This window comes from Mastomys coucha, unplaced genomic scaffold (genome assembly GCF_008632895.1).
Source record: "Mastomys coucha isolate ucsf_1 unplaced genomic scaffold, UCSF_Mcou_1 pScaffold18, whole genome shotgun sequence".
Classification (NCBI taxonomy): Eukaryota; Metazoa; Chordata; class Mammalia; order Rodentia; family Muridae; genus Mastomys; species Mastomys coucha.
Genome location: NW_022196900.1, coordinates 95,872,575 through 95,896,519, shown reverse-complemented (window position 1 = coordinate 95,896,519; position 23,945 = coordinate 95,872,575). Strand labels below are relative to the sequence as shown.

At 48.6% G+C, this 23,945-nt stretch overlaps 1 protein-coding gene across 2 annotated transcripts; it reads right to left on the bottom strand.

Moving 5' to 3' along the window:
* Positions 1 to 461: 461 nt before the first annotated feature.
* On the bottom strand, positions 462 to 23,945 carry Emc1 (ER membrane protein complex subunit 1). Of its 2 annotated transcripts, XM_031379257.1 has the most exons (24): positions 23,832 to 23,945; positions 22,354 to 22,478; positions 21,755 to 21,820; positions 21,427 to 21,520; positions 19,538 to 19,666; positions 17,362 to 17,488; positions 16,707 to 16,856; positions 16,219 to 16,386; positions 16,020 to 16,091; positions 15,622 to 15,684; positions 14,679 to 14,801; positions 13,650 to 13,746; positions 13,246 to 13,368; positions 12,691 to 12,699; positions 11,621 to 11,820; positions 11,336 to 11,485; positions 10,224 to 10,385; positions 9,552 to 9,671; positions 7,395 to 7,532; positions 6,311 to 6,484; positions 5,583 to 5,793; positions 3,860 to 3,944; positions 2,651 to 2,780; positions 462 to 2,517 (listed from the first exon to the last, which is right to left on the bottom strand). In XM_031379257.1, the coding sequence occupies exons 1-24, from the start codon at positions 23,924 to 23,926 to the stop codon at positions 2,338 to 2,340; spliced, it is 2,991 nt and encodes a 996-aa protein (XP_031235117.1). In that variant the 5' UTR covers positions 23,927 to 23,945; the 3' UTR covers positions 462 to 2,337. The 2 variants fall into 2 exon arrangements, with proteins under 2 accessions (XP_031235117.1, XP_031235118.1); XM_031379258.1 differs by lacking the exon at positions 12,691 to 12,699.

The window sequence follows — 23,945 nt, the reverse complement described above, 5'->3', positions numbered from 1 at the left end:
AAGGTATAATGGGTCCCAAAGCCAGCAGTCCAGGCAAGAACTGTCATTAGAAGTGTCAGATGCTCACAAACTCAGGAGAGGAAACTGGCTATCACTCACGAAGATGTTGGTATTTTGCCCTACATGATTTTGGTTTTTAAATTATTATGTGTATGCATATGTGTACACTGAGAGGCCAGGAGAGAAGCTGAATCTCCTGGAGGTGAAGATGCAGGTGTTTGTGAGGCACCCAATGTGAGTACTAGGAACTGAACTGAAAAAGCAACAGGTACGCTTAACCACTGGCTCTTATAGCCTAGGCTGAGTCTGTGGCTGAAGATGACCTTCAACTAGAGTTACACACTCCAGCTTCTGACCCTCCCTCTTCCACCTGTCAAGTGCTGCTATTAGGGGGTGTGCCTCCACATGCAAAAGTAGCCTCCAGGTGACCTTTGAAGACGCAAAACAGAACTGAGGCCAGAGCAGATGATCACCAGCTTTATTCCGGGGGCGTGGTCAGCTCCCTGCCTTCCCTTCTCAAAAGAACAATCAGCCCCCAAGTTCACAAGCAAGGTAAAACTTGGGATTCTTTCTGTGCAGCATACAGAAGCCCAGACGGGAGTATGCACTCAGGCACATGCACACACACATACACATACACACAACCCACACAGAAGCCCAAACAGGAATGCACACACACCCCACACAGGAATGCACACACACCCCGCACAGAAACCCAGGCAGGAATGCACATACACACCACACAGAAAGCCAGACAGGAATGCACACATACCACACAGGAGCCCAACCTTGGTCTACATAGTTAATTCTAGCCCAGCCAGGGCTACATGGTGAGACCCTGTCTCAAAATAAGTAAAAAGGTTAGATGTGTTGAGGCTCCAGCTCAGTAGTAGAAATAGAGTGTGCACTAACACATATGAGGCCCTGGGATTGAGTCCCAGCAGCCTCCTTGCAGGTCCTCAAAAACTTTAAAATTTTAAAACTACTTAAGAAACATAATAGCCTTCATGGATCACATTATGGAGAGCTCAGTGCAAAAAACTTGCCTAGCATAAGAGACCTTGAATTCTATCCCTAAAGCCACATAGAAAAGTAGACCAATGAAATTTAAAACTTGCCCACTACCAAGCATGATGGCAAACAAACAACTGTAGTCCCAACACTGGGAGGCTAAGGCAGGAGGATTATAAGTTTGAGGCCAGCCTGGGCTACTGAGCCAAACTCTGTCTCAAAAAAAAAAAAAAAAAAAAAAAAAAAAAAAAAGAATAAATAAGGTTTTAACAAAGACCCTTTCTTCCATCTGTGCTCTAGGATGCCTAGAGGGGCCTGTAGGGACAATGAGGTATGATGTACTGGGACCTCAAGATCTCACCAAGGCTCAGACAATCTGGTAGTTTTAAAAGGCCTTAACCCTAAGGCAGGTGGTAGCACACACCTTTGATCCCAGCACTCAGGAAGCAGAGGCAGGAAGATCTCTGTGAATTCAAGACCAGCCTGGTCTGCAGAGAGAGTTCCAGGACACCCAGAGTTATACAGATAAACCCTGTCTCCAAAAACAAAAACAAAAAAGAAAGAAAGAAAAGGATTAAAGGTTTTAGCCTTGCTATAGCTTTGTGGGTGAAAAACCAAATTACTGTTATGTGCTTGGCTTTGATAGGCTTAAGAAAATGGTAGTCCAAACATATAAATGGTGGCATGGAATGAAAGCTTGGTTAAAATTAGGGATCCTCCATGTATAAATCCCTCAACTTGTCTTCAGAGAGAAGTCCTCGGACCTTGGCTAAGAATGGCTCCCGCATCCACCCCATCAGTCAGGCAGCCAAGCACATCTTAAAGGCAGAGCTGACCCATCAGGCTTGAAAGCAAGAGACAGAGAATAAGGTGTCAGAGTATTTCTAGTAAGACTGGAAACATAGAAGCCTTAGAAGAAAAGCCTTAAACAGCCTTAGAAGAAAAAAACCAGAGGTCTCATGAAAAGAAAAAACAAAAAGAAAACAAAAACCAAAACCCCACAGCATCCATGGGTGAGCACATGAGGGAAACAGTGGGTCAAATGCATGGAGAGCCTCGCTGAGTTGGGCATCTGACCCACAAGGACTGCTCATCACAGTATTCCCAGTGGATAGAATGCATGGAGATCCTCACGTAGGTGGGCATCTGACCCACTAGGGCTGTCCATCACCGTATTCCCGAAGCAGTTCTACATGAAGGTGCATCTTCTCCCAGACTTAAGTGAGACAAGAACCCAACTCAACCTCAAGGATCCAACAGTCCATGGCTGTATCTCCTTAGCTGTCCCTCTTCCCCGAGGCTCCACTCTGGCAGGATGCTCCCATTTTACCGCCAGGCTCGATTGAGGAGTTTCACCTGTGCCAGCCTCTTTGTGATCATGGTGGCAAAAACCAGGCCAAAAAGGACACTGCTGATAAGCACATAGTCATAGTCATCTTTTAGGACATCAAACTGCTTGGATGGGTAAACTCGAGTTTGGTAAATATCCAGACCGTAGGCCACAACCTGGAAGACAGTTAAAAATGAGAACTGGGAATAAAGACAGCTAGTGAGCAGCCACAGCACCTCAGACTCAGGAATGAGGTGAGATCCTCAAGGCACAAGGCCACCACTGCAGATGCCACGTGGGGCCACTCACCAAACAAGTGGACTCCAGGCCTGAGGGCGCTGTATAGATGCCTCGCATTCGAGAGACTGTCTGGTTATAGTTGATGAATCGTTCTGCGTGGACCTGAACATCTGGAGAATACGGGATCAGGTTCTCTTCTCTGCAAAACACAGGTAGGGACAGGGACTCTAAAAGCTGCTATAAAGGGATCTCTTTCTTGGCTGTCCTTCCTGGGATCCAGGTCCCAGGACACACAGTACATCTGAATCTCCTTTGAGGCCTATTCCAGTCAAGTTGTTACAAATACAGCAACTGAACAAACACAGAAGGACCATAAGGAAGGGTAGCTGGAGAATAAGGTTAAGTGCCAGACTCTTAAGTTGTTCTACGTATGGTAAGAACACATAACAGGCATAGTAAGCCAGGCATGGAGCATATACCCACAATTCCCAGTACTTAGGAAGCTGAGACAGGAGGACTGTCTCAAGTTCAAAGTTCCAAGCCAGCTTGGGCTACACTGATTTCCAGGCTAGACTGTGCTATGGTGAGATCCTGTCTCAAAAAACAAAGAAAGAAAACATCACACAGACGGCCAGCACTGCACACCAGAAGAAGTCAGGCCATTTTCAAACCAACACACAGAACCACTGGCAACTCCCGCTCTAGACACAACCACCTAAGTCTGGTTCATCCTCAGAAAGGGTACAGGGTTCTTCTAGCTCCACCATGTCTCCTGCTTCAAGCCATTCTCCGTTCCTCCCACTGCCTGCCCTTCAGGGTTTCCCTAAGGCAAAAGACTTTAAGATACAGGGGAGGAGACAGGCAGAAATCCCAGCACTCTAGGCTTCCCTTCCTCACTTGCGTCTTCACCCTTCACCACTGCAGCCTTCAGACTCACAGGCACGCTCAGGGCTATGGTGCTGTTTCTTCTGCCTTGAACAATCTCACATACCCAGACAGCAGGAACCTACACCAACCAACCACCTTCAGATTGCCTTTCCCAAAGAGCTTCCCAGAGCCCCATCTCAAATTCTTCCACACACATCCCTGACACCCTCACAGCTTCCTAGACTTCTTCCTCCTCAGCAGTTCCCAGTAACACCATTCACTTAGCTTGTTACTTAATGTCATTTCCCGCCCAAAAATCAGCTCCAAGAGGCAGGGCCCCTAGCACAGCAGATGAGTATGCCCATGGAGTCGGTCCTGACAGTCAGAGCCTTGTACCCACAACCCTCTCACCTGCTTTGTTCTGTTGGAATCTCTGGGCGCCGGGGATCCAGCAAGGCCTTGGGGAGGGAAAGGATTGCTCCAGAAGGCAGCCCAACTGCACGGGAAAAGATGAAGGTTCACATTTACCGAATCTTGGATAAGGCCAGTTATACAGAGATTTACAATAGAGTTTAAAGTTAAGAAAAAAACAGGTCACCAAGATCCTATTAAATAAGCAAAAACAAACAAAATGAAACTCCTGGAAACAGTAAAGCACTAATACACATGGGCATGGGTGACTGTGCCTGATGTGAAGACATGGAGTTCTTCACACAGTCTAGTTAGCCTGAGGCCATGTGGGCTGCTGGGTAATGCAGCCAGAAATGCAGAGGAACAAACATTGGACAACAGCAGTTTCGTAATGATGGTCAGAGGTCCCAAAAGTCCTGTCATGTTCAGAGCTAGCTCCCTCCTGCTTGACAGTAACACTAGGTGCCTTAGAAGCTCAGAGCCCCAGGCGCCTTGGGTAAACCTGAGCAGGAGCCTGTTGTTCCCACTGAGTCTTAATCCCGCACTATACCAAGTGGCTTGCAACCACCTGTAATGGGATCCAGTGCCCCCTTCTGGTGTGTCTGAAGACAGCTACAGTGTACTCACATACATACATACATACATACATACATACATACACACATACATACATAAATCTTCAGGAAAAAAAAAGAATGACGAGGAGGTTGGAAGACACTGGAGAGATCACTCAGTGACTAGTGTTCCTCCGGGACAAGGGCTCGATTCTCAACTCCACATGGCAGCCCACAACTACTTGTAACTTCCTGTGACTTCCGTTGCAGTGAATCCAATGCCCTCTTCTGGCTTCCCTGAGCACCAGGCATAGATGTGGAACACAGATGTGTGCAAAACACCCATACCCATAAAATAAATAATTTTTAGGAAGTTAAATCATGTCATCAGGACCAGGCATAGTGATGCATGCACAATTTTAGTTCCAGCACTTGGGAGGCAGAGAGGATCACTGGGGTTTTATACCACCTGTCTCCATAGTGAATTCCAAGACAGCCAGGGCCATGTGGAAAGACCCTATCTCAAAAAACAAACAAACCCAAAATCAGGATGCTGGTCATCCAAGAGGTGGAGGCAGGAAGATTAGGACTTGAGGCTACCTTGGGCAATATGAGATCCTGTCTCAAATAATAACAAAGAATGACATGAAGAGTCAGACACAGAAAGACAAGTTCCGTGCTTTCTCTCCTGTGTGTGTGTGTGTGTGTGTGTGTGTGTGTGTGTGTGTGTGTGTGTGGTGTGTGTGTGATGTGTGTGTGTTGAGGTCATAAGAGTAGAAAGTGGGCCATGAAAGAACAGGAGGAGATGGTGGGTGGATGAGAGAGCCTGGGGAAGTCCATGCTACATGGAGGTAGAAGGGGGATTCTGCAGAGGGAGGGTAGTGGCCAGAAGATGGGAAGGGCATAAAGAAAAACAAAGAATAATGACACAGCTCTATGAGAATGCCAAAGGGAAACCCATTATTTTGAATACTAACCTAAAAAAACATATATAGCTAAAACAAATGATATTGGGGATGGGTCTCAATTGGGAAAAAGCACCACAGGAAGCAAGTGCCTCATGAAATCCAGGACCAAGCAAAGGCAGGCAGAGCCGAACTAAGCAAGCAGAAGCGGAGCATCCTACAGCACAGCCTCACTTCAGCTGCAGCCGTCCTCCCAACACTCACTGAGCAAATGCCGGCTGGTGATGCCCCTCTCCGTGATGGTAGCTTCCATGGCACTGATGGAGGAGGGGAAGATGTAGGACTGCTGGAGGACCTGGGGCAGCTGGGGTCGGTCTAGGGAGCTAAAGGCAGTGGCATTGTACTGCTCAGTGCCCTCGTAGAGCTCTAGGGCCGTCAGCTCATTGCGCCGAGCCTTAGAATTCCAATACTGGTACTGTGAGCAGAAGGACAGGCAATTTGGGTTTAGTGTCAGATCACCTGGAAAGGGAATGCCATTCACAACAGCTGCAGACCAGGGAGGAAAAGACCCCGCTGTTTCCTGCTTTTCTTCCTTATTGCAATTTTGCTAACTTGCATTACTAACAGCTTTGTCTAGGTTGTCCAAAGTTGTCCATGACACAAGAATTGCCACTGTTCCCTGATAACAGCAGCCAACCTCTGGGTGCTTATGAGGTACACTGTACTGAGTTAACCCCGAGGAGACCATCACTCTCCTTATTTCACAGTGCAACCAGAGAACTCACAAGATCAGTTCACGGACCAACAGTCAGTGAGACGAGTGGAACAGCCCAAGCAGTCAGCCCTGACTCCCTGGCCCCTCCCGTCTGACCCTGCACTACCTACCAGGGGCTGGAATATTAAGAAAGCACAAAGTAGCTGTTGTTTCTGGAAAAGACATAAGACTCAGGAATTTCGTGAGCTGCTCTGTGTCCCTGGCAGTTAGTCCTTACCACCACCCAGTTCTCTGAATGCACAAGGTGGACTGGGCCCCTGGCCTTCTTCTGCACGGAGGAGTGGATGATGCGGCCAGTGACACCATCAATGAGGAAGATGCCAATAAATGTGCGCTCGTGGTGGACATCCGTGCTCTCTGTCACCACAGCCAGCAAGTTGGGGTTCAGACTCTGGAGAGAGAAACCATAGTGACAAACTTTAGGAACCACGGTAGCATGTCATGTACTTGGTTCTCCTGTGAGCCCTGGGGCCTGAGGCCAATATGGAGCTCAGCAGCCTGGCAGATGACCCAGCACTGCTGAGCAAAACAGCTCACTAAGTGGTTTCTCAGCAAGGACTGGGGCCACACTGAATGCCTAGTTGTGTCCCTTAGTCCTCTCAGAAACCCTATGATGCAGCCATTTTTCCCTCCACTATGTGGACTCTGAGGATCAAACACAGGTGCAAAAGCCTTTGTCTGCTGAGCCATCTAGCCCCTTTGAATATCACTATATCATCTAAACTGCCCTTAAGCTTACAATCCTCCTGCCTCAGCCTCCTGAGTGAGAATTAAGCATGCCACTCTCCTATAGTTTGCAGCCCACAAAATGTCACAAAACCTCTGTGAAATTTCTGATGACTGATTAATCTTTAACCCCCGAAGACTGTAGTCATACCTGCACCATTAATAAAACTAGCATTTAATGAGGAGTGCCACAGAGCAAGCACGGAGAGAAGCCAATAGCTCATGTGATGCCCAGGTCCTAAGGAGGAAGGTATATATGTATAGGCTGGGCACACAGCTTGATGGCAGAGTACTTTTCCTAGCATGACAGAAGCCCTGAATACATACACAGTACCTCTACACACATGCCAATGTACATGCCCCACATGTATAAAATGCCCCATCCCCACATATATAAAATAAATAATGTAATAATATAACACAATGATATAATAAAATATAATACTTCTTAATAATATAAGTAGTCCATGACTTAAATAACAACACTCAGGAGTCAGAGGTAGGGTGCTCTCTGAGTTCAAGGATGACCTGATCTACAAAGTGAGTTCCAGGCCAGCCAGGGTGCTGCATCATACCTTATAGAGCACACTTCGATCCCCCATCACCCGGCCCTGGGAGTGCACGTGCTCGCTGCTGCGCTTCCCCTTCACCTTGACGACCCGCTGCACTTCTGGGGGAATGGTCAGCTCCCAACTCAGGTCTGTAGTGAGATCCTAGGGAGGAACAAGGGTGCTTGTGATCTGGAGCTAGGCCAGGGCCATCCTCCAGCTGGCCCCCTGCAGTGAGGTAACTGAGGCATGAGTACTGGAGGGCCCAGGAACAGACTCGGCTCAGGCTGCATGGGCAGGTAAGTCAGCAGCGAAATGTTTGCTGAGTCTGACTCTCAGACCTAGCGAAAGGAAGTCTGGTGGTGGCTGCACTTATAATCCCAGCACTGGGAAAGTGGGGACAGAAGGATCCCTGGCTCACCAGCCAGCCAGCCTAGCCGACTTGGTGAGCGCCAGCCCAGTGAGAGACCCACAAAGAAAAACAGCACCTGAGAAATGACAGCCAAAGCTCTGGCCACTATACATACAAGTATATGTGCACTTACACCCTCACAAACATGTATAAACACACACAAAGACAAGGCTCTGAAGAAGTCTGAAAGTCTCCGTTTAATAAAGATATACCTGGTCTACATTATGAGTGCTACAACAGCAAGGCAGGACTACACAGTGAGATCATGATTCAAACAAAGAAAAAGAAAGATACAAGCCCTGGTGAGATGGCTCAGCTGGTAAAGGTGCTTGCTGCCAAGCATGACCACCGGAGTTTTCCCTACACTCACACAATAAGTAAATGTAATTTCTTTAATTGAGAAAATAAGAAAGATGCTGGAGCTGGGTTTCTTTCCCAGCACCCACATAGTAACCCAGCCACCTGTGAGTCCAGGCCCAGGTGACCCAACATACTTTTTTGACCTTCCATGGTGCACAAACATAAATGTAGGCAAAACAACACACATGTAAAAAGATAAAAGGAATAGTAAAAAATCAGTAATCTGTAAACCCATTGTCACTGTGAAGGATATAAAGCACAATGATGTAGTTCCCCTGACAGGTGGAGCTCTGTGAGGTCAAGGCCAGCCTAGATTTCCTCATGAGTCCAAGGTTCTACCGAGACCTGTCAGGAGCAGCACATACCCAGCCATCCACCCCATTCCCAGCTGCCCCTGCCTCTGCTGTCTATTGGTAATACTGTGAGCATAACTGCAGGGACACATGCATCACGTGTCTCATGACTCGTGGGAACCGATCTGTATTTACTTGCATTCTCAATGTCTTTTCTGCTTCAAACCCTAGTCACTTATTTGTTATTTTAAGGCAGGGTCTCTCTATGGAGTTCAGGATGGTCTTGAACTCATGGGAATTTTCATGTTTCAGCTTCCTGAGCTCTGGGACTATGTATTGAGCTATATTCCCAGCTCCCTGCTTCAGCATCTTCCCTTCATCCATCTATCTATCTACTGTCTGTCTATCTACCTATCTATCTATCTCCATGTGTATATATGTAGAGGTCAGAGAACACCCTGGGGGCACTAGTTTCCTCCTTCCAACATGTGGGTATAAAGGCTAGAGCTCAGACTGTCAAGCTTGGGAGTGAGCGCCTTCACCCACCACGCCTCCTCATTACCCTCACTGTCTGACTGTGTACACCTGCAAACAGGGCAGTAGGCAGAGTATGTTCTAGAACACAGAGTGAGCAAGTAGTAAAGCCGAGGCACCAAGCCTGCAGCTGTGTCTAAGCTGTTAGTCTCTGTTCTCACTTTGCCTCTCAAAACACGTTAAAGGACAGAAGAGGAGGCTCTCTGGTGACCAAATACTACACAAAGTTCCTTCAAAGCCAGCATGCATAGATACTGGCAAGGGCTGAACCCCTTCAGAGCCAACTGATCCATTTCCGGAAATAGAGTCCAAAGCACATGTTCTGCTGCAATGTGGTCAACAACATCACTTTTGTATACATGCTCAACTCAAGCCTCATACCTGCCTCCCTCCTCAGAGCAGAGTGAAACACCCTTCCTGGGCTACAGGATCCGAAGGATCTGTACCACCAACTCTGAAGTACCGAGGGCCTTGTCCACACAGCAGTTGCCCACCCAGCATCAACAAATGGGTGCATGTGAATTGGGCATCAGGGCCATTCTTTAACCACACAACAGGAAAACCCCAGAGCTGCCCTTCTCCTACCTTGCGAAGCCGATACCCGCTGAGCCGCCCCTGCTCTGCATCCACCAAGTAGAAGAAGATGGAGGGGGCAAGTTCATGCAGCTGTCGCAAGACATTCCGGGTAGCCGGGAAAGCTGTGACCTGAAAAAACCCAAGAGAGTGAAATTCAAGTTCAGAAACCTTGAAGCCCATTTCTCAAGAGCCGTTAGTGCTTGCCCACTAAAGAAAGCTTGAAGCATAAAACAGTAAGCCATAAAACAAGTCAGTGGCTCTATTTAAGGCTTAACTACGGCTCTGCAAGAACCTCAGTGCTGGGGCCTGGAGTTAGCTCAGTGGTTGAGAGCATGCACTATTCTTCCAGAGGACCTGAGTTCAATTCTAGTACCCACATCAGAAGACCTAAAACCACCTCTAACTCCAGCTCTAGGGGATCTGATGCTTCCAGACTGTGCAGCTCTCTGCACCTGAAGTGCACATAAAAAACACATCACTCAGTAATTAAAACCATGGCCAGGTGTGGTGGTGAGCACCTTATGAACCCAGGTGCTCACAAGGACAGGCAGTCCTGTTGCTAACCTGACATCAAATGGGCTGTCTGATTTGTAGGCCACCTCGCTCCCAGCAGCTGTGCCTGACAGCCCATCCCACAGCCAGCTCCACACAGAAGACCCCATTCCCCACAAGACAAAGTACCTTGTATTCATCATCCACCAAGAGCAACACCTTGGCATAGTCTTGATCCATGACTGGGAGAAGCAGTGACTGCAAGATGGGGCGCTTCAGCACTGGGGGAGCTACCTGGCTCCACTTGCCAAAAATGGGGTTGAAGACAAACAGAGAGCTCATTCCTGTTTCCTGCAATGAGAAGAAAAGAGTTAGATTCCAACACAGAGGGAGCACAGCACACATCCTACAGGTGAGCCTGGGAAACGCAGGAGCTAAGCCATGAGGAACTCCCTGCTTTCTGCCATCTTCATGAAGGGTAAAATCTTGGCCGAAGATGACAAGTCCCCTAGGCTGATGTGCAAAAGGAAAAGGCTGGACAGCTTCCAGCTCCAAGTCTAGCTAAGAACTGAGCATGCCAAAGAGCAAATCAAAGTCAAGTACCAGGCCAACTGTAGTGATACATGCCTTTAGTCCTAGTATCTTCATATCTCTCCAAGTCTGAAGCCACTTGGTCTACATAGCTAGTTTCAGGCTAGTCAGGGCTATATAGTGAGACCACGTGCTTTTTTTCTTTTTGTTTTTTTCGAGACAGGGTTTCTTGTGTGTAGCCCCAGCTGTCCTGGAACTCACTCAGTAGACCAGGCTGGCCTCGAACTCAGAAATCCACCTGCCTCTGCCTCCCAAGTGCTGGGATTAAAGTGCAACTGCCCGGTGAGACCATGTGCTCTTAAAACCAAGTCAAACATCTAATGATTGCTGGGTGCAAAACAATATCTACCAAACCCCACTTCCCAATACAGCTAAAGTGGATCCGTAAAAATCCATTCAAATTCTGGAGGCAGAAAGCATAATAGCTTTGTAATTATATAATAGGCCTGCTTTCTCACAGAGAAAAAACAGACACTCAGCTACCAGGGACAGCCTAACTGCTAAGGAAAAGTGCTGGTGAAGGTGGATCTGGTTCCTAGCCTGTTCCACATCACAGCTGGATGGTTCCTTCACCCAGGCCAGAAACTGGCAAAAACAAGACTTCTAACCCAAGAGCTTCTCATGGAATGCCCAAAACATGGGAGAAATTTCAGCTGTGAAATATACAAAAGGCAACACACTGTGGCTGCAGTCCATGTGGCTGGCCTTACCTTGTCCTTCACCAGAAGAGTGCACTGGGGTGGGTGGGGGAAATGGGCAGTAGTCCTCTGGACCATCAGCTTAAAGGAGGAGTCTGGCTTAACATTGGGCAGGTACTGTTTCCACAGAATGGTGCCAGAGCTGCTCTCAATGCCAAAGAGCTGCAAGAAAAACAAATACTGACTCATGACAGGAAAAAAACTGAAGAACCAATTCTATCCTCAAAGACTAGAACAGAGCAAGCCTGCTGCCGACGCCTGCGCCAAAGGATTGCTCCCTCCGGCTCATGTGCACACCTTGCCTGAGGCTGTTACCATCACCATCATTTTCTGCAGGTTGAACTCATCTCTAGCCAATGTGTCGATGTTGATCTCATTCTTAATCTGGCTTCGGGGCTTCCGAGCATCATAGAACAGTTTCCAGAGGTGGGAAGTCCAAGCCTGAAGCAGGATGAGCTGGGACGACAGACGTTTCAGGAACATCCCCAGCAAGCCATCTGGTGTCAGGAGGGAGGAGGGAGGGCACTCACTCAGACTAGGAATCCAGCAAGAAGGTGTGTGTTTTCCCAGGAAGGACCTCTCCCTCTCCTGAAGAACTTTCCAGCCAGCCCCACTCCAGGCAATCTGGTCCCACACTCTGATACAGCCATCACAACCTTCCAAAGCCTCCTTACCTGGCCCTTAGGACTTCACCTACCTAGAATCTTGTAATAGGAGACTGAGAGGTAAGAATCAGCATGCAGGATACAGCCATGCTGGGACAACCAAGGGAAGGCAGAAGAGTGTGGGCCTCGGTGCAGCGAGCAGGTGTGCGCATCAACAGTGCTTCCGTGTCCCATTACTTCACTCTACTTTGCTAACCTGTTTCTAGCATCCCTTTCTGCAACCTATTCCTAAGGCCATCATTCTCCCTTGCTCCTGACTCCACTGGTGAGGCCTCTCCCTCAAAGTGTCCTCCCCTAGAGACACGACAGGTACAGGATACCATGATAAAGAGGAAGGGCTCGGCATAAATTAAAACCCTAGCTCTGGTGCCTACTGCTGTATGACCCTGAGAAATGTGCTTAACCTTTGTGCCTTTGGTCCCATATCTATTAGATGGCATGTAACCCAGAGGCCTGTTATAAAGCATAGATCACATGACATGATCTGTCATACTAACGTTAGTATATGGGAAGTGCTCATGAAGGGAATAATCTTTGCTCATCCACTAACCACAACTCAAAGAGAGACAGAGCAACAAGTCACAAGCAGAACACTTCACACATACACAGTGTGTGCTTCACTGACGCAAGTCAGAGAAACAACTAACCAAAGCTAGCCGTGTGGGCAAGCAAGGCATAACAGGCAGCAAAAGCGAGATTTACCTTGAATCGCTGGGTCCAGCAGCAGAAATAGATAGTAAAGTTAAGTTAATTCTCAGCTTAAGAAAATACACAACACCTAGCAGTGTACCTGACCCAGAAGAGCCCTCAGCAGCTGCGTACTGGATAGCTGGATGAATAGACGAAGGAAGGGTGGGGAGGGCAGGACTGGACTGGAGAGGAATGAGTTAAGTGATCAGATAATCACTGATGGAGCCATTCCTAGCTCAGAGAGCACGGAGCTATCTCCAATCACATCTCTCTAGGCACATATAGCTGTGGCATTTGAGACAGTGGGTGAAGATGTGTGACATGGAGCCTGACAACTTTAGGTATCCAGGCAATGACACCCACTATTATACTAAGCAAAGACATTTTGCCTCAGAATCTTTCACTAGAGGGACTCAGCAAAAGTATCATAAGCCACAGGGCTGCTGATACACTAGAAACTTGGCCACAGGATTCCTTCAGAAATCTGGCTGAGCCCAGAAGCCAGAGACACAGTGAGGTTCATAAACCCAGCTAGCCCTCCCTGGAGCCGCCTCCCTTGGTTCATACCTGCCTTCTTGCCAAATTCTCCTTCCAACTCAGCCTGTGCTCCAGTCAGGGGGAGATCCACCATCTCCAGGCACACAACTTCTGCCAGGGACTCCTCTCGGCTCCACAAGACCACCTTCCCAGCTACAAGGAACCAGGTTGTAAGAGCTCAGCCTGGCTACCTAGCCCTAGCCCTGAGGAGACTCTTAGAGGGGGCTCAGAGTTCAAGTCTTATGTAAAAGAGCTCATGAGGCTGGGGTCAACAATCAAAAGAGGAAGGTTCTATATCTCAAGAAACGGAGCAAATTCGCAGGATATGCTCTGCTTGAACCTTTCCCAAGCCTGTGCACAACCCCCTCCCCCCACCTCTCCCACAGTGACTGGAATTTAAAGCAGGCACAAACATGGCTGCATGAGGCACTTACCAAGCTGCTGCAGGAATAGCTGCAGATGGTCCTGTGTCTGCACCAAGGCCCGGTAGCCCACCGAGTCATCCTTCTTCAAGAACACCTGGATGTACAGCTAGAAGCCAACAGTAAGTTGCCAAGTGGTGCCAAGGTACTGAACCCCAAGATTCAAAGGGTTGGTAGTTGGCTAAGGTCCAGGCCATGGCATGACTTGATAGCTACACAATTATCTGGACATCGGCAAGAAAGCACACACTCTCCAGAGCCAGCAATGAGCCGAGGCTCTCGCTGATGTGTTTGTCCATGAAGGGCGGCAAGTGTCCGCTAGGCTATCGTCCCTTCAGGCCCCAGGGCGGCAAGTGTCCACTAGGCTATCATCCCTTCAGGCCCCAGTTGGACCCAACAAGGTGAGCAGAAGGCCAGGCTGGGATGTCCTATCCCAGAAGCTGAGGGATACAATTCAAGTGTCCCCAGGAGAAGAACTGGGGAACACTGGGGAAGATTATTAGTGCATCGAGGGAGTCAGTCTGTAGTATGGATCCCAGCAACATGTCTTACTACCTCCATCGTTCAAAATGCCCTGGGCAACCGGCACATTCACAAACCAGGTCAGTAACAACCAATCCACAAGACTGCCAAAATGCCCTACAGATTAACACATAAACAAAAGCTAAGTGCAGGGCCTCACACACAGTGACAGCTGGGCAAACAACAGCAGTGGGCTGGAGAGTCAGGGCATGTGTTGCTCTTGCAGAAGGCCCAGGTTCAATTCCCATTACCACAGGGCAGCTCAAAACTGCTATAACTCCAGCCCCAGAGGATCAAGTGTTCCATGTGCCCATGTGGTGCACATAATACATGCAATCAAAATACTCATACATGTAAAATAATAAATCTAAAACAACAACAGCAACACCAGCATCAGGCAGTAGCTCTGGAGGAACTAGGAGCCTTATTCAGAAAGCCCTAATCCAGGGCCACACCTGTGGCCCAGCCCCAAGGAGATGAAGTCCACAGAACAGAGTGTGAAGCCCAAGGCTGTCTTACCTGCTCAGGGCGAGTGCCCTTCTGCTCCAGGCTGAAGGAAATCGAAGTGTCTAGTAGCCGCCGACCTGTCTCCACTAAGTACAGGTTAATGGTGTAGGTCTGGTTGAAGCAAGCCAGAGAGTCCTAGAAGTACACACAGCAGGGGCCAACAATAAAGTCCCCTAAAGTGTGTTAAAAGACAGTGCAAACACTCTAGAGAAGAATAGACCCGAAGAAAAACGTGTGCGAAGGGAAGTCAAGAGAGCTAAAGACTACAGCAGAAACAAGGCTGCTGAGTAAATGAACAAGATCACAACTAGTGTGCATCTGAGAAGGGAGCCAGAAGCTGGGTGGGGGAGCCACATCCTTTAATCACAACACTTAGGAACCAGAGGTCAGCCTGGTCTACAGAATGAGTTTCAGGACAACCAGGGCTATACAGAGAAACTCTGTCTCGAAAAAACAACAACAAAAAAAAAAAGAAAAAAAGGAAAATAAGAAGGCCAGGTGTGCACAAGTACTATGTGTGTTTAAGAAGGGAGCCCATGCTACAACCATACTCATCTCAGAAGGGAGCCAGTGTGTACAGGGAACAGCGAGTTACCAGATATGAAGAAATGGAAAGCTTGGGATATGAGGCCTCCTGTCAGGACCCTCACAGCCACCCAGTGCACTACAGAACACCACCAGGCTCTACCAGTTAGAGATCCCAGAAGATTGGAGTGGCTGAGACTCAGAGAAGGAAGTCAGGAAGAAGATATCTCTAAAGTCTACCTCCTCATCTTTGTATGAAAAGGGACAAGACAGGCCATTTAGCTGTCAGTACTTGGACCCCACCTGAAGCTGAGAACTCGAGGGGACCTGCTAGCCTCAGTTGACCTTGGCTTTCTTAAGTGGCTTCCTGTGTTCCCAGGTTTGCCCCACCACCCAATGCCACACCCTGCCCACCAATACCACACTCTACCTGTGCACCAGATGTCTCAAGAAAGCTTGCCACAGACCCATCTCCAGCACTGACAGGTTTTTGCTAGAGAAAGGAGACGAGAGAACCCTCAGCCAAAGGGTTACTTCCCAAAAACGTCTGTCTTCTCAGTACAGTCAGAAGGCAGATCTTACGTCTCATGGCCCTCCCCACAAGCCTAGGAACCTGTAACAGCCTGGGAGAGGGTAAGGTAGCCACATTAGGATCCTGTTCTTATTGAGGTGGAGTCTCTGTAGAAAGCTGAAGAGAGAAGAGAACCCATCTCTCTGTGGCCCCTACCTATGTGAACAGGCGGACGTCCACTGACACCAACATCAGAGTTCCCACAGAGGTAAGGAAGCCCACGTGCTATCTGTCTGTCTGTCACCCATGGTACTCACCACTTCAGTCCGACAGGTCATGACTGCAGCCACTGTCTTCTCCCCGGTAGTGGCGAAGCTGACGAGCGTGGCCTGTGAGGAAAATGACAGCAGCTCCCAGACAGTGGGACTACGGCAAACGTGTCAAGGTCTGAAGTCTGCCTCCCACCAGCTTTGCCCCGGAAGACCCTTCTGGCCCTAGCAACCGCTCTGCCGTTACCTGAGGGAAGTTTTTGAGCAGAGTCACGGCACCGTGGTGGTAGTGCAGTAGAGCATAGTGGCCCGGGGAAAACTGCAGGAAGAACTGGGCCCGAGAAGGAGCGACTGGGCTGGGCTGTGTGGGCAGCACTTGGGGCTGGAATCCACTTCCAAATTCTAAGTCAGGAGACTAGGGGGTCAAGAAGAAGGATGAGAAGTTTACCCCTCCTGAACCATCAAGACTAGAGTTGTCTGTCGTGCTTTGCCAGGGAGCAGTTCTAAACTAGGGCAGATGGCTTCAGAAGGTCCCATCAAGGTCCCCAAAAGAGACAAAGGCCTATAGCCTCTGACAACAGGTCAGCCACGGGCTGGCCCTCTCCTCGTGGCTGTCATAACTCAGGAAAGCATGAGCAACCCCACAGGAAAACACTGCTTGTCCCTAAGCAATCCTGCCAGCCCTCCTCCGACCTACAGCAGGCGACATCTCAGACCAAAAGAGCAGCTTCTCACCTGCAGGGGGATCTGTCGCAGTTCCCACTCTGTCTCCAGGGCCAAAGTGTGGAGCGAGTGTGAGCTGGGGTCAGGGCATACCAGGACAGCCTCATCTACCACACCACAGGCCCCAGTGAGGTGCTGCAGCCATGGAGTCCAAACCCTGACCTATGGAGAGATTTTACAACAGACTCATGAAGATCATCATCAGTAAATCAGCAGAGTAACTGCTGGAATCCTACAGACGCTCAAGCTCAAAATCCATGCCTGGCCGAACATGGTGGCACACCTTTAACCCCAGCACTTGAGAGGCATAGGTCTGTGAATCTGAGTTTGAAGCCAACCTGCCTGGTCTACACAGTGAACCCTAGGAGACCCAGAGCCTGATGGGTCACAGAGCTTCTCCCAGGTTATAATTCCCACTCTTTCATATCTCCCTTAGAAGCTCTTAAAGAATACCAGAGCCGAGATCTGAGTAGCTCTTCTGCCGTCCGAGAAGGCACTATGTATTAACAAAGTGCTTTAAATGCATGCTGAGGACAAAGCAGCAGCAAAAGACCGGCATCAGGAGCACAAGCTGCTATTGCAGCTGTCCTGCCAGGTTCCCTGGACCCCAAGAAAAGCAGGCCTCCATAACCTCTTCCACCCACAAGGAGCCAGATGCCCTCTGTACCTGCTGCACAATCTCTCCATCCTCCACGTTAAACTTGACGATGTTCACATGGCTGAAGGGAACGATGCCAAGGGCCCACACCACCCCGGAGCCATAGGAATACACCATCTGGTAGAGGATGCTGTCACTAAGGGAGAGAAGAGAGGACAGGGCCACCAGCTGAGCCCTTAGACCTGAGCTTTCCGGGAGCTTCCAAAATCAAGCAGCATTTCCTAGTGAGGTATCACTAGCTGAAAAGCCCCAAGTGGAGCTGTGTGGCTCACATAGCCTTTGCTTTTGTGTTCTTTGCTGTTGCTGTTTACAATGGGAGGGATCAAACCCAGGGCCTCCCTCACAACTGCTAGGCAGGTGTCCCACTACCCAGTCCTGCCACTAGTCTTGCTTTTGTCTTTAATTTGAATTTCTTATCAACATGCTCAAATTACTATCACATATATAAACCAGACGTCCAGCTTTTCCTAAGTGACAGATATGACGTGCCCACTTGTATGTGAGACACCATACCCGATGGCTGAGTAAGGCTGTGGAGGTAGGCCCCATCAGGTAGGCCAGACTCATAGATATTTTGCTTAGTTCTCTAGGATATTGACTTTTGGGTATTTGCATTTTTTTTGTTTTGTTTTGTTTTCTGTTTTTTGGTTTGGTTTTCTTTCTTCAAAAAAAAAAAAAATGAGCTGGAGTTGGTGGCTCAGTGGTTAAGAGTACTGGATACTCTTCCAGAGGTCCTACGTTCAAATCCCAGCAACCACATGGTGGCTCACAACCATCTATAAGGAGATCTGGTACCTTTTTCTGGCCTGCAGGCATACATGCAGAACACTTATACATTAAATAAACTTTAAAAAAAACAAAAACAAAAACAAAAAAACAACCTCTCACTATGTAGCCCAAGATGGCTTTGAACTTGTTATCCTAATGTCTTGACTTCCCCCTAGAATTAGGAGTGCATGTGCGTATCTGTGGGGGTTGGGGGGGTGTTTGTGTGTGTGTATCTGTGGGGGGGGTGTTTGTGTGTGTATCTGTATGTCTGTCTGTGTATGTGTATGGGTGGGTGGGTGTGGGTGTTTGTGTGTGTGTATCTGTGTGGGGGGGTGTCTGTGTGTGTGTGTATCTATATGTCTGTCTATGTGTGTGTCTGTGTATGTGTGATGAACACCATCATGCTCAACCAGGAATTTGACCCATTTCTTTAGTAAGGCTAAGAAACCAAACGAAGGCCAGGCAGCAGTGGTTCATACGGGTAATCCTAGAACTTGGGAGGCAGAGGCAGGCAGATCTCTGTGAGTCCTAAGCCAGTCTAGTCTACAGAGTGAGTTCCAGCCAGCCAGCCAGAGCTACACAGAGAAACCCTGTCTCTAATCACCTAAAAGAAAAAAAAAGAGCCAAATGCAGGGCCCTGTGCGTGCCAGGTAGGCTCTGCCACCGAGCCCATCTCCAGCCTTAACTTTAGCAATTTCACTTTTGAAAACCTTTCAGAAATGACAGGAAGTGGCTGAAGCCAATGCCTGCCAGACATCTACCCACCCTGTTCCTTCCTAGCTTTCATGCTTCTAACCCCAGTGGTGACCTCTGGAAACCACTCAGAGCCTCCCTCAGCCCCGCCCCGAAGCTGTAACTCTTACCATAAAGAAAGTAACAGACTACTGTGAAAAAGCAGCTGGAAGGCCCACAGCCCTGTGTGCAGGAGCAGGAGCAGCTCCCTTGGTGGTAGCTCTCATGCCCCAATCTGAATTTTTTCCACCCTTCCATGTACATTCCAAGTATGTAGCCACAGCCTTTCCACTCAGACCCATGCGCACAAGCATACTACTCCACGTGGTGCCAGCAGGGGGCACCCTGCCAGCACGCCACGGAGACGGAGCACTGCAGGGGCTGGGACACAGAGACAGAGCACTGCAGGGACTGGGACAAGGAGACAGAGCACTGTAGGGACTGGGACACAGAGACGGAGCACTGCAGGGACTGGGACATGGAGACAGAGCACTGCAGGGACTGGGACACTGCAGGGACTGGGACACAGCAACAGAGCACTGCAGGGACTGGGACATGGAGACGGAGCACTGCAGGGACTGGGACAAGGAGACAGAGCACTGCAGGGACTGGGACACAGCAACAGAGCACTGCAGGGACTGGGGCAAGACAGTCATAGTCATCACTTGGGAGGAGACGGCCTTACCTTTCTGGCAAATGCTCTGCCCACTTGAGGTGCCCACTGGAGAGGTGATGGAGGGTGAGGGTCGTCTTCTTCAGAACTGCAATGTACCTCACTGACTCCTGAAAGCCCACCAGCCCCAGTGCCTGGAAACTGAGCACAGATATGGGCGAGGGCTGCAGCTGGAGTGGCTGCCCCACTGCTGCCTTTGGTGCTGCTTGCTGAAGTTTGCTGAGTCAGAAAACAAAGAGACCTGGGTCCTAGTGCCAGGTCTGCCTGATCCTGGCTCTGCCAACTTGAGAATCTGCCTTGCAACCACTTAGGCACACTGCCCTCCAGCCCCCACATCTCCTACAGGTTATATCTTCCTCTCTCTACATACACTGTAGCATGCCCCCATCATCCACTACTATCACTGAAACCTTAGAACCATGTCCACAACTGGGCATGATCCTGAGAACAGAGCTGTCTCAGATTCACAGTGTTCTTACCACCTGTAGTCCACCAAATGCTAATCAACTAAACTGCTATTGTAAGACACATAAGAAAGGGGCTGGAGAGATGGCTCAGCGGTTAAGAGCACTGATTGCTCTTCCAGAAGTCCTGAGTTCAATTCCCAGCAACTTCATGGTGGTTCACAACCATCTGTAATGGGATCAGATGCCCTCTTCTGGTGTGTGTGAAGACAGCGACAGTGTACTCATATACATAAAATAAATAAATAATTCTTTAAAAAAAAAAGACACGTTAAGTGAAAGCCAATAAGCCCACAGATTAATCTCAGCAAAGATGAGGCAGAACAGAGAGCTAAAATATGGAGTTTCAAGCACGGTGGTACAGCTCTGCAATCCCAGACCTTGCAAGGTAGAAGCTGGAGTGTCATAAGGTGAAGGCCAGGACTGTCAAGGTGGCTTGGCAGGTAAAGGCACTTCCTGAGCAAGGCTGACAGCCCAAGTTCAAGCCCCAGAACCCACATAAAGGTAGAAAGAGAGAACTGGCTCCAAACTTGTTCACTAACCTCTACATCACATAGCATCCACACTCACCTTCCCACACACATCACCCCAAGACACACATACATGATGATAATAACTAAAATTATTTCAAAGGTCCAAAGTCAGCCTCATCTACACAGCTACTTTGAGGGCAGCCTGGGCTACATAAGCTCTATCTCAAAGCAAACAAACATAAGAAGCATGGAAAGCTTTGTATTATGTCCTTCTACCTAGAACACGGCATGCAAAGACCACATATTATGTTCAACAGTGTCCACATATTTAAGACCCAACAGTGTTCAAGAACAGAATAAACACTGTGTCTAGTACAGTGCTGTGCATCTAATACGTGATCAATTAACAAAATCCTCCTAATTCATAGAAAATCGCTTATAAATTCTCTTCCCACAACATCATTTGCTCGGTGACTAAACACGCATGTGCTATAGCAAGCAAATCAAGAATGGGCATCTGAGTCCCCTAGCACTTGGGAGGTAAAGGCAGAGGGATCTCCTTGAATTCAAAGCCAGCCTGATTTACATATTTCCAGGATAGCCCGAGCTAGAGAGCCCTCAAAAAAAGAGGGGCTGGGGGCACTAGAATAGAAAGATGGCACTGGTCAACCTTCCTATGTACCTAAATTCAGTTCCCAGCACCCATATGGCTCACAACAGGCTGGTAATCCAGTTCTAGGGGATCCAACACCCTCTTCTGGCCTCCAAAGAGACTGCACTCATGTGGACCACAGACATACAAGTGGGCAAAACACCCATACACATAAGAAAAGAAACTTTAGAGGATGGGCATCTATGTATCTTCAGTGGTCCCTGAGGGAGGAAAAAAAAGCCCAATGGCCCAGAGTTATTGTCTATGCAGGTCCCTTCACTCAGCCACCATGAAGCACCACTTCTTCCCTACCTGCCACTGTCCAGAGTTATCTCCCAGTTCAGGCCCCCGATGTTAGTCTCCCAAGAACGCATGATGCGCCCTCCATTGGATACAGTGATTGCATCTGGAAGAGATAAAGACCACTGCCATTTCAAAACCTGCTCAGTAGCCTCATGCGAGCTGCATCATGACCCACCTCCGGCTCATAGATATAAACAGACATTAACCAGGTACCTCGGTTCCTTCACCGTCAGAAGCACCTCTCTTCCCTTCCCCATCAGACCCATACTGAGCAAAAAAAACAAGAAATGGGAGATGAGGCTGAGCCCACCGTGGAGACCAGGAGGGCTCTGCTTACCTTGTCCATGGACCAGCATGGCATCCACAGCCCCTTCTGCTGTGCCCTTGTCGACATGGCGCCACACTGAGAGATACGAAAGTCAGACATGGTTATGAGTGGTGGTGCCCCAACGAGACCAGGAAGGGGCTGAGACCTTCATTTGCACAGCATTATCTAACAAATAATCCCAGCAGCAGGGATAACTCAAGGGCTTCTAAGGCTTCCCTGCCAAACAGGTTAGAATGTAGCTTTTGCAGTGTTATCTTAAAGGCCTTCAAGACTGAGGGAATGAATTACAAAGGCAGTGCCACAAACAGACAGAAAGTAGTGAAAGGTGACAAGACCAAAGAAGATTTAAAAAAGGCAAGCCGAGCCGGGCGGTGGTGGCACACACCTTTAATCCCAGCACGTGGGAGGCAGAGGCAGGCGGATTTCTGAGTTCGAGGCCAGCCTGGTCTACAGAGTGAGTTCCAGGACAGCCAGGGCTATACAGAGAAATCCTGTCTCAAAAAAAAAAAAAACAAAAACAAAAACAAACAAACAAAAAAAAAGGCAAGCCGTGGACAAGGACGTATCAGCTTCCCTCCCGAAGCCTCCAGTCCCCACAGCTCACTCACAGATCTCTCCAGTCCGAGAATTTAACGCTGCAATCACATTCTTCTCTGTAGCCACAACCAACTTCTTGGATCCAGGGGAAAACTCCAAGGAAGCAAACTTGATCTTCCCAACATACTGCTGTCTCCTGAGGACCAGTGCAGGGCAACATCAGGGCCCAAGGACAAGGTTCCGGCTCACACTAGCACCTCTCCCTCAGCACACACAAATGCATGCTAATGGAGAGCTCCAACCATACGCAAGATTTCTGTGCAACGTACTCAGAAACAAAAGAAGATAGGAGAGAACTGCCACCAAATACCAGTGGTGGCAATGAGAGATACCAGTGTTCCAGCTAAATGTAACACCTACCTACTCAGGCAACACCCCAGAGTCCTCAGCCTAGTTAATTTTTAGCTGCAACAAACAGACTTCCAGGGGCATAGGTGCTTGCACAGTGCTGTAATGGAGAAATGCTACTGTCTGAGGCACACTGAGCAAGCCTGGCATTTAGACTGCATCTCTCATTTAGACTGCTGTGTTGTTTAGCCTAGTCTGTTTTAAAGGAGTTCTGGGTTTTTGTTTTGGTTTAAGATTTATTTATTTATTTATTTATTTATTTATTTTATGTATGTGAGTACACTGTCACTGTCTTTAGGCACACCGGGAAGGGGCATCAGATCCCATTATAGATGGTTGTGAGCCACCAAAGTCCAGATAGGCTAATGACCATTGGGATCAGGATCCAAAATGAACACCTTTAAAAAAAAAACATATATATATGTATATGTATATGCATCTTAATATATTTTTTAAAAAAAAATACATACGCTATTGTTAGTTGTCTATCAATTTCCCCAGGAGCATACAACCATTAAGTGGCCAAATACCTATTTATTCAATCTGAAATAAGCACCGTCTGAAGGAAGGGGTGAGCGAACGAATATCAGGCAGATACCTTTGGAGAGGGATAGGCCACACTGCACCCAGAGAGTGCCTCAGAGGAAAAGGCTCACTTTAGAACTTGTAAGACTGGAGGTCTAAGTGAGACCAGCCAGTTCCAGGAGGATGAAAGTTCACAGGGGGCTAGTGACCTCGGACACCCAGGAGATCACAAACCTGACAGCCACGAAATCGGACATGACAGGAAAGGAGGGAACTAGTGACCTCTGACCAAAACCAAAACGTGTCTTCTCTACGGTGCAATCTGCACAGTCATATACAGGTTGGCTTAAAAGAGCTCCCTCCGTGCTTAACATAATGCTCGTGGGCTGACGTCTTCAAATTCTTCATATCTTTAGAAGGGGCGCTCACATGTTCATTCTGCACAGGGCGCAGCATTCATTCATTCATTCACTTCTCCCTTAAAGCACCCCCCAACACGCCTCCCCCTAAGTTATATTCTGGGTTCTGCTCCATGGCAAATCTCCTTCGGGTTAGCAGGAGGGAGACAGATGCTGAGAAAGCAAACACCAACTTCTTGGAGAACACCCGTACGCACCAGTCAAACTTGCCCACTTGGTCTTCGTAGACCGCGGCCGCAGGGACAAGCAGCACAGCACAGAGCCAGAACCGGGAGGCCACAGCGGCCGCCATGATGGATGCCTAAGCACCG